Here is a 10,862-nt window from a genome sequence, read left to right on the forward strand (position 1 = left end):
AGCCCAGCCGCCCGGGCTGGGCGCGACCCCGGCCAGCAGCGGCACGGAGAGCGGGCGGAGGCGCGGGCCATGCTGAGGCTGGCGCCAGCCGGGGCCCGAACCATCGTGGACATGTCGTACGCTCGCCACTTCCTGGACTTTCAGGGATCCGCCATTCCCCAAGCCATGCAGAAGCTGGTCGTGACCCAGCTGAGCCCCAACTTCCGCGAGGCCGTCACCCTGCGCCGGGATTGCCCGGTGCCGCTCCCCGGGGACGGAGACATCCTCGTCCGGAACCGGTGAGCCGGCACACCCCTCTCGCCCCAGTCCCCTGGCCCGGTCCCTGGCCCGCGCAGCGCCGCTCCTGCTGTCCCAGGCCCGCCGCGTGCCCACACCCCGGAGCGCGCTCAGGCGCACAGCCTGAGTTGGCGAGATCCCGGGAAGTTGAACCCGCCGCCATCTGGCGAAGGCGAATGTAATGCGACTTGCTAGTATGAATATCCGATGCCACCGAATGTCCTCATAACTGAGGGTTATTTTAATTTGGGATTCCCCTCCCCTCCTCCAACCCTCCCTCCTCCCCCTCCCGCTCCCGAAATAAAACCGACGGGACCCAGAAGGGGAGGCTCCCCGCCGGCCCACCCGCGCGCACCCATAGTTCCTGCGTTGACATAATCTTTAGGGTGGAGAAGGAACAGCCTGGACACAAGCTGCAACGTTTAGGTAAACGTCCTTTAGAGGAAGGAAGCTGGGGACCCGGCTGGCTTTTCCTGTCCCCTACAGGTTGGCAGCCGCCTGGAAATGGCGGAGCCTGTCTTTGGTTGTGTTTGTGTGCACCTCGCCTGCGCTGTCTACGTGTTGTCAGTGCCGTGTGACTGTTATTTGTCCCCTGAGTGTAACGACAGGCGTGCCCTGGGCAGCCGGGCCAGGGCTGGGGTAGGGCATTTTGCAGACTTTTGGGTGACTGACCTTCTGTGTTTTCCATTCCCACGGCACCCCCACCTTAACGTGTTTCGACCTCACTAATCTTTAGTAACTGGTGAAGCTACTGGGACGAAGGAGCCTCACTCTGTGTCAGTCTTGTGCCACTTGGGTCTCTGCTCGGTGCCTCCCCTGGCTGCCCGACCTGGCCGGGGCTAGGTACTGCCAAGTCCCATGAATGGTTACAATGTTGCATTTTTCAGGTTGAATAATCTTATCATTAAAAGAGCTAAGATAAGTTCTGACTGTAACTAAGTCGTAAATCCTGTGCTAAAAAGTACTGTAAGTCCCCTGCACAGGGGACAGAACAAAATGTACCCTTGCTAAGAAGTTTGGTGCAGCGTTTAACTGGGTCCATTTTGGAAACTCCTATCAGGCTTCCAGGTGCCGATCAGACAGATCAAACTTTTGGAAACTTGTTAGGAGCAGTGATTGAATGAACCGTGGGTGGAACTGGGGGGGCAGGGTGGGGAGTGTTACAGACAGTCTTGTGTGTGTATCCTTGAAAATGTTTGCATTTGCCTCTAACCATGGTGCAGAGAATGGCTTCACGATGTGATGAAATTCTGATGCCATGGAGAGTGAGAACGCCCTTCCCAGTTGGAAAGGAGGCTTGAGTGTGTGGGCACATAGAACAGACCAAATGCACCAGTGATTGAAGTTGAGATGAGACCAGACTGAGCAACTTTACAAACACTTCAATGGACACAAAGTTCCCCTCTGGCTTTTTTTTTTTCTTTTATCTTAGTGATAAAGTTTGCTGTTGACTGTGAACGATAATCTAAACAATCTAAACACACACACAACTAGGTGAATGAAATTCCTTTTAGAAACAGGGTATGATAGGGGAGTAGGTCACACAGAGGGGACAGGCTGGGGAAGGTATGAAGATAGGGCACTGCAGGCTACAGCCCACTGGAACCACACTTCAGCTCGGCTGAGCCCGGTCTCCTGGGCCTCTCTACCTGCTGGTGTTAACCAACTCCTGGAATTTCTTTACTCTTTGGGTTCCTCTCCCCTTCCCCTTCTGATCCCTCATTTCCTCCTCCCCCAAGGGCTGCTCTCCCCCATCACGGGTTGGGTAGCCAGAGAGCCCTGGGCAGCCTGCATGGATCACCAGGGTTGGTCCCAAGTCCAGAGCAAGGAGGATCCCTGGATTCAGCAGTAGGGGCCTGGAGCCCTGGCTCCCATGTCTGCACCCCATCAGTTTGGATTACTTTAAAATTCATGCCTTTTTTGTGCCCCCATGGATGCCAACAATCCTGTTAATATAAATAGTATATTTACAAGAGCAACTTAACCTCTAACTTATATCTTGAATCTCTAGCAGAAGAATGGGGACAGTTTTCTTCTAGTTCAGAAGGAGTGCAGAATCTTGCCCCCACCCCTTCTCCTACTCTGTTGGAAAACCTATTCCCACCACCAAATTGTATGAAGATCCTTTATTCTTGCAAACATTGTCAGTGGGAGTGGCACTTTCTGAATTTTTATAAAAATAGAGGTGTAATAATTCAATGAAGGGTTCTTTTTAATCCCAGACTAAATCTCCCCTGAGCAGTGTTAATTGCATTAAATTTTTATTCAAGCACTTCTCATTTTTATCATAATAAAATCTGCTCTAAAGTCAATGGATGAAGCCTAACTTCGCTTGTTTGAAAGGTGTCTTCCCGGTTTAACTGTAATCAGTCGGACTTTCTTTCAGGGAACCACTTCTGTATTTCATTCCACCCTAACAGAAAATACGCTTTCCTCATTCACTGGGAGAGAAGTGCTTGTGAGCTAGACACTGGTTTAAGAAAATGAAGTTTGCCATTTAGAGAAGGTATGAAGGGGGAGTGTAAGACCCCTGTGGAATGTATAATTGATATTCCTTTATCCGGTCCTCACCTTACTGGGCTGAGTCCGGGGGCAAGTTGGGGGCTTCCCCTCTGCTCAGCCCGGAGGGGAGAAAGGGCGGGAGACGACCCCAGGTTAAGTCAGTTTGTGCACTATTTTTAGCTTTTTTCGTAAGAAGGTGACAGACTATTCCGTTTCCAAATATTTCTAACGATTTTCTGCTCAAATTTAAGATAATGGAGCAAAGAGTTTGCGGGAAAGGCGAGGAGAAGGTGGGGGATGGGGAAGGCGTTTTTGATCAACGGTTGTTGCTCACGGAGGGGAACGGTATTTCTGCTGACTCTCCAGGACGAGATTTTTTTTCTTCCTTTTTTCTTTTTCTTTTCTTTATTTTCTCTCTTCTTTTTCTTTTTTTGAAGGACAGTCTGGGCTGGACGACTTTGTTTTGTCCCTCATCATTGGGAGGCTTTTACTCTGGACTTGAGTCTCCTTGTGTTGGTTTTGTGCAGAGGTTTCCCGCCCCTCCGCGGGCTCGCCCAGTTTCACAATAAACATGACCTGGGGTAGCACCCTTTTAGTGTGAATACACTGAATGACCGGACGGGTATATATTTAGGGAATGTCTGCTCCTGTCCCATTGTCTTTCCGGGGTCCTGGATTTTAGTCTTTTGAGCAGATCCCCGTCGGACTGTGAGACTCCTGCGCTCACTACACGCACACGTTTCCCATTAAAGAGGGTACGGCGAGGGTCTCCAAATGAGCACACCCTTCCGAGCGCGTCTATCTGTTCCCCCCATGGCTCCACATCCTCGCCTGTCCCCCGCTTCCCGACCCAGGCCCCCTTCCCTTGGCGCCCGCTGCCTTTGAACTTGTTTCTGGTGGCGCAGAAGGTGCGGGCTTCCGACCCTCGGGCAGCTGCTTCTCAAAGCCCAGGTAAGAACCAGGCGCGTCCGGGGCTGTGACAGGTACCCACCAGCCGCCGAGAGAAAGCAGTATCAGATGAGAGTCCCGGGAGAGGTGAGGGTCCCCGCAGGAGCGGCTAGGAGGGACCCAGGAGAGGGCGCGGGGCGCGAAGCTGAGCGGCTCCGGGCTGTCCCCACCAGCCCGAGCCTCCTTTGCCGATTTAGGAGACGACTGCGCATGGAGGGTGGGGTGGGGTAAAGGACCGAGGTGAGAAATAGCGTAATTTGAGAGGCCAAGGTCACGGTCACGAAGCCCGCCGGCCCTGTCTGGAACCGCAGCGTCCAAGTGCGGCTCTTGCTCAGGACTTAGAACTAGTTCGCCGGGCGGAGCTCCGCGCGGGCTCAGGGAGTAAAGGGTGCAGCCGAGTGCGCTGGCTGGTTCCCCTGGCCAGCCCGAGGAGGCCGAGTTCACGACCTCAGGCCCGGGCAGTGGCCACTCCATTCCGGCGCCTGGCCAATTCAGCTGTAGCATACCCTGGGAGTTGGGGTTGTTGATCGCCCCTCTCCGTGGTGGCAGTGGGGAGGCCGCAAGACTGTATGGGTCGAGCCGAAAGAGGTGCCCCGGCACTTCCAAGGAATTCCGGCCTAGAAGCACTTATTTCTGGCGCCCAACAGGCTGGCCCGGGCGCACCGAGGCCGCCACAGAGGAGATGGCGAGCTGGACCGGTTCGTGGGGCCCTGCATTGGCTCCAGCGCACGCCTGTGCTCATAGCCACGATGTTTGGTGTGATTTTTCAGGCAAAGCCCCCTGGCAAACTCAAGCTGCATCTGATCAGCTGCGGGGACCCCAACTCCCATCATAACCCCCACAGCCCTGCAAACCTGGCCTTTGCTCACCCCGTCCAGCCCGCGTGGCTCTCTGGGTGCTTTCCTCCAGCGCTTCTAGGGACTCGGCAAACCACAGCCTGGGGCGGGGAGAGGGGCAGTCACACTTTCCTCCCACGGAGCCCCCGAGGCAGCCCTCTTGCAAGGTGAGGAGGATGCCACAGGGGCTGGTCTCCACTGGGGCGTCCCTCAGCGCCTAAGTGGGGGGCGGCTCCCCCACAGAGGAGTGGCCTCTCCAGCAGAGACACCCGGAAGGGACAAGCGGGCGGGCGGGGCAGGAGCCTGGGAAGGGTTAATAGCGGGCAAAAGATCTCAGAGAACAGAACTGATAGCCCGGGGTCTTCTGTCCACCCACCTCCGAGGCACCCCCAGGCCCTTTCCCAGAGTTGGCTGTACAGCCCGAGGCAGGAGCATCAGTGCCCAGACTCACTGCAGCTGGACACTGCCCTGGGCTGTGGTGTGAGGCCCAGAAGCAAACTCTGACCCTTGTTAAATACACCAGGCCTTGAGAGTTATGTAAATGTAAAGGAAAGATGGCAGGCCTCGCTCTCTAAAAATAGAATGTAGGCATCTTGGTGTTATGTGCCAAATGAGAAACCAGCAAAAATCATCCCTCCCTCTTCTGGTTACCGTGTGGCGTTTATGGGTTTGGAATTCGGAGGCTGTAACCGAGGCTGTGTGGGGTGCTGACTTCTGAATGGGGCAGAAAGAAATTGTTTCCTGCTTTTATTTCTACACCAGGTAGAGACTTCTCTGTACTGTAGATAATACAGGGGGTAATGACAAGACAGTATAAGCGAAAAGTGTTACCCACAGTATAGCAAAAATGTCCCCTATACAGGGCAGTTTGGCTTTATTAAGTTAAATTACAAGTGAATTCTTTTCAAGGACCTATGTAACAGCTTTCTTCCTACCACCAGACACTGCCACCTTTCACTTCAGTACAGGTGGAAATGACATTTTTAGGGTCCTCCATTATGTGGCTAAGCCACCTCCTGACACTCGGTAAATGGGTTTCCTCCCTAAGAATCAGGATATTTTTGTTATGAGGTATACCAAGGTGAAAAAAAGCTGAGAAAAATATGGGCCTTTGCAATTAAATTGAGTCTGGATACCAAAACGAAAATAATCATCTGGTATTAATCAAGTTGTGTCTCTGCTTCATGTTGGGGAAAAATAGAGTGGCGACCTGCTTTCCTTTTCATCTGAGAAGGACTGTAAAATGTTGAATGTTTCATAACACTCTACCCAATTTTTGTTCAATTCATCAAAATGCATATTTTCATACTGGACATAGTTACATCAGAAAGAAAATTTGCTGCAGCCACTTTAACAATGTTTCAAACAGCCCTGCAGTAACGTGTAGCAACCAGTGACCTTGCACGCTACATCAATCTTTAATAACATCATTGTCATTACTATTATTATCTTAAGTGTTAAATTGTTGCCAGAATCAATACAAGTCTACTTCTTTGAATATATTTTATCCCAGTGTTGTTTTTAACATCTTTGTTAAGAGGCCAATTAATTTCCAACTCACAGCTCCAGTGAAGTTTGTATATAATGAGAGCTTCCTGACTGTTGGGTGAATATGTGCTTATTTCTCCTTTCGAAAGAAAGAGGACGGGCAAAAATAAATGGTGTGTGAAATAAATAACTTGCTGTTTAAGGTGATCTGAAATTATTCCCAAACTGACGAAGGAATAAAATATACCAAAACTGAGTGCAAATCACTGTTGAACTAATACTTGTTTAGTTTCTTTTTTTCATCTGGAAAGCGGGACTAATTTTCTTGAATTCTATCACATTGTACAACTTAGCACCCACTCTATAGTCACTAAACAGGGTGTGGCAACCTTAACAACAACAGCATTGTAAAGTATCTCTTTCCTTTCTTCTAGATTTGTTGGTGTTAATGCCTCTGACATCAACTATGCAGCTGGCCGCTATGACCCTTCAGTTAAGACCCCCTTTGACATAGGTTTTGAAGGTGTGGGTGAGGTGGTAGCCCTGGGCCTGTCTGCCAGTGCCAGATACTCAGTTGGCCAAGCTGTAGCTTACATGGCACCTGGCTCTTTTGCTGAGTACACAGTTGTGCCTGCCAACATTGCAACCCCCGTGCCCTCTGTGAAACCTGAGTATCTCTCCCTGCTGGTAAGTGGCACCACCGCCTACATCAGCCTGAAAGAGCTCGGAGAACTGTCTGAAGGGAAAAAAGTTTTGGTGACAGCAGCAGCTGGGGGGACAGGCCAGTTTGCCGTGCAGCTTTCAAAGAAGGCCAAGTGCCATGTAATTGGAACCTGTTCTTCTGATGAAAAGTCTGCTTTCCTGAAATCTATTGGCTGTGATCGTCCTATCAACTATAAAACTGAGCCCATGGGTACCGTCCTTAAGAAGGAGTACCCCAAAGGCGTCGACGTGGTCTATGAGTCCGTTGGGGGAACCATGTTTGACTTGGCTGTAGACGCCTTGGCTGCCAAAGGGCGTCTGATAGTCATTGGGTTTATCTCTGGCTACCAAACTCCAACTGGCCTTTCGCCTGTGAAAGCAGGAACATTGCCAGCCAAGCTGCTGAGGAAATCTGCCAGCATCCAGGGCTTCTTCCTGAACCATTACTTGACTGAGTACCAAGCAGCCATGGACCACTTGCTCAAGATGTGGGAAAGTGGAGACCTGGTTTGTGCGGTGGACCTTGGAGATCTGTCTCCAGAAGGCAGGTTCATTGGCCTGGAGTCCGTATTCCGTGCTGTCAGTTATATGTACATGGGAAAAAACACTGGAAAAATTGTAGTTGAATTACCTCACTCTGTCAACAGTAAGCTGTAAAAACAGAATAATGACATAAATCAAAGAAAAGAAAATGGGCACTTTATGCCTCAGAATTACTCAAATCAATTTATTTTTAGTTGGTAATGGATATATTTCTTTAAACAAAAGTAAGGTGTTAATGAAGGTTTCACTCTCCGTCTATCTTTTTGTTCCTCCCTTGGGAAAAAAAATGTGCTAATAAAACTTCTCTCGATGGCTAAGAGGTAAAATGTTTACATTCAGTTCTTTAGTCGTGGACAATCTCATTCCGGATTTTATTGTTCCAGGGAACTAAATGAATTCCTGATGCAAGATCTGATCAAATCAGTATGTCTTCAGCTTGATTTTCAAATCAGTCTTGGAAGTAGTTTGCAAATTCTTCTTTGTTGGGAGAATTTGGTCACATGCTAATCAGCCATCCCTAGGTGAGAGATGTAGAGAAAGTCAGCCAGACACACGTGTTCTGAGTCCATGTCCTCAGGAAATGGCCCTTGTTTTTTCTATAAGTCATTAAATATCTAAATAGAAATTTGTGGTAATCCCCCCCTAAAAATTTTGATTTTGTTATTAGAAAAATGATTTAGTGAACCCAGATGTATTTTAAAGAAGTGTCTATTATTTAATGGCTTTTATCTACCATCATCCTGGTGAGGAACATGTGAATGGAAAATCTCTTCCCTCTTAAGAAACAAATTAGTATTGAAAACTTATGTAGACAGAAAGCAGGTTAGGGGAACTGCAGAGGGGGACTCTATAAAATTAACAGAACGTTTCCCAGGAAAGGGGAAGGAGTGTGCTGCACTCCGAGTGAGGGTTCAGGTAACAAAACACAGGTCACAGAAGGGAAAGCACTCTGGGCACACCCACCGCCAGGGGTGAATGCCGTCAGTGTGCCTGGCACGGGATCGTATCGGATAGCTCTGGGCACCATAGGGACCCAAGTGACCTAAAATAACGATACATATGCTTCTCCTTAGAGGCTTTCAGGCGTGGAAAGACAGAATTCTGTGTCCCCATTTCACATCTCCAAATATTCTGGGGGAACGAGATGCTGGTTGTCACTGTCGCCTGATGTGAACACACAGCTCCCGCCCACGCGTGCAAAGCAGTGAGCCCTGTGCCTCCCCCCCGAAGCTCGTCCCTGGCCAACTTGCTTGCCTCCGCACCTCCCGTGCCCCAGCACTGCTGCTGCTCTCCTCCTTACACTGAAATCCCACATGCCTTTCTAATTGAAGGTGAAGCCCACCAGGTTATTTTCCAGAGGCTTGGGTTTCAGTGTATCTAACATGCTCAATTAATAGGAACGCAATTAAAGGTGCTCCAGGAAAGTTGGGGACCATATTTAATTTTTCTTTCCTTCCATCCAAGGAACAAGGAAACCCTCCCGCCGAATGGCTGTTAGTATCTATTTTACAAGATTTACTCATTTTCAGGTACCTAATGTAGCTGCTAGCATGCATGCACAACAATACAATTTATATGGTAAATGGAACCAAATAATGGCTTCACTGAATGTTATGGCTGCACTGAAGGGAAATGTCACGGTAAATAGCTGCCAAATTATGGATCATGCCGAAGTGTCACAACTGCACTAAAGACAAATAGCACTAGAGGCTATTGCCACTGTGACGTGTTTGAGTTATGAAGAAGGGTAGCAGCCCGATGTGGAGCGCTCTGTGTCCTCATTATAGCAAAGGGTTACTGGTACAGGGGACAAGGAAAGCTCGTCCAATGTGGTGCTTAGTTATTAATCTGTCCCTTTCAGACCTAACAGCTGTAGCAAAACGGAAAGAGACTTTCCCTCGCTTTAGACACACAAACAAACAAAGGGTTTTACAAATGTAACTGTGCACAGGAAGTGACTGGGAATGGGAAAATGTTGTAATAAAATTAATCAAAGAATATTATTAAATTTAACATAGTCTATGTCTGAAAGGCTTAGTTGCTTCTTATGCAGATAGATGTGTGAAATCTCAGCAGAGACGTACTTTCTCCCCGTGTGAGGACCCGAGGAGGCAGGACGTTCCCAACTAAATTGCTTCTTCTAAACCAAAGTGAGCCCCGGTTTCTTTCATTTTAATGGGAGGCTAATAAAGATGAAAGGCCAACATTTTAACTGATGGATCCCTTAAGCTACAGAATAGAAATTTATTATGTTTTCAGGGAATATACTAAACTCAGCTATGTAAAAATAAAATTCAAACACCCAGGTTTAAAGTAAAATATAATCTGAAAACCTCATGTTCCCCAAACTAAGAAAGCTGAGGGCATGCTGTTTTCATTTATTCTTAGAAAATAAGCATGAATGATTCCGCCCATTCAGATAATGCCAAAAATATGTTTAAACTTTTTTTTTTATTCTTTTGAAAAATGATTTGTAAATTGAGGGTCATAGTGCAGCGTCAGTTTCATCTTCCGGGATTACTGTTCGGGGTGAGCCTCCAGTGGAGGGTGAGACTGCTGTGGGCTCAACACCTTTCTTTGGGACTGTATTACATATCATGAGAAGTGCATCCATAATTCAGGGCAATTGTCTTTGTTTTAGAGAAGGGTCCGGGGTAGAACAATCACAGTAGATAAATTATTTCTCAGTGCTCAGTGTGCTTCTCTGCACACCCGGCTTAAGGTCATTGGCCGGGCAGGGTGGAAGGAGCCCACCAGTCCCTTACCGTTGGGTTATAACTTCTTAAGAGCCAAATGCTCTTCCTTCAAACCTGGGAAAAATACCAACAGTGTCATTTTGGGTAGTGAATGCTTTTGCTTAACTGATTTCAACATTAAAAAAAAAAAATCCAGGGAATAGTTTGCAAAGACGTGGTGGAAGTTTTGCATGATATGTTCTATAAATTGTGATTCTGTGATTTCATCTGAATGAAGTTTCTCCAGAATGGAACAGCTCCTCTGTAAATGGTCATTAGTATTACATTCAGTGTTTATCTAATGAAAGCGCAGTGACAAGTAGCTGCTTCTTATTAAAATGAAAATCTTGCATCATGTACTTGAGGAACATTCCAGCTAATGAGGATGTAACATCCTCGGTACAACACAGGCCTTCTTTTTGTGCTCATACCACAAGATACTGGAAACGGGGCAGATGATACCACTGAAGACACATGCCTGCTTAGGGATCTATTTTTTGGATTTCTGCTCCTGGCTTTTGTTTGGGTAACATTGACAATGGTCACCTACTTGTACGTAGGTAATGTTTTTAACCCGATTCGCATGAATTTACTACAGTCTGGCTTTCCTTTAAAACAAGGTTGGTGCTAAATACTGAAAATGTTTCTCTTGATCACTTTACCACATAGGCATATGGGACAAATACCATATTTTAGACATATATAAAAACACAGGAGCTATGTGCAGCTTTCAGCATGAACACAATGAAAGACAAGCACTGTCACCTTCCGATGATAATTTCCTCGATGCTACAGGTGTTGTGAACACAACTCAGACACAGAATGGCCTGAG

The 10,862-nt window shown here is 47.9% G+C and overlaps 1 protein-coding gene across 2 annotated transcripts; it reads left to right on the plus strand.

The window, feature by feature from the left end:
- The first annotated feature begins 6 nt into the window (after nucleotides 1-6).
- ZADH2 (zinc binding alcohol dehydrogenase domain containing 2) lies at nucleotides 7-9,321 on the plus strand. 2 transcript variants are annotated; one of them, XM_003788394.3, is made up of 2 exons: nucleotides 7-278; nucleotides 6,485-9,321. In XM_003788394.3, exons 1-2 carry the CDS (start codon nucleotides 70-72, stop codon nucleotides 7,407-7,409), a joined length of 1,134 nt encoding a protein of 377 aa, XP_003788442.1. In that variant the 5' UTR covers nucleotides 7-69; the 3' UTR covers nucleotides 7,410-9,321. The 2 variants fall into 2 exon arrangements, with proteins under 2 accessions (XP_003788442.1, XP_023368170.1); XM_023512402.1 differs by having other exon boundaries at nucleotides 13-278; nucleotides 6,464-7,625.
- The last annotated feature ends 1,541 nt before the right edge of the window (nucleotides 9,322-10,862 follow it).

Source organism: Otolemur garnettii, unplaced genomic scaffold, assembly GCF_000181295.1.
Source record: "Otolemur garnettii isolate 467f Iridium unplaced genomic scaffold, OtoGar3 scaffold00027, whole genome shotgun sequence".
Lineage (NCBI taxonomy): Eukaryota > Metazoa > Chordata > Mammalia > Primates > Galagidae > Otolemur > Otolemur garnettii.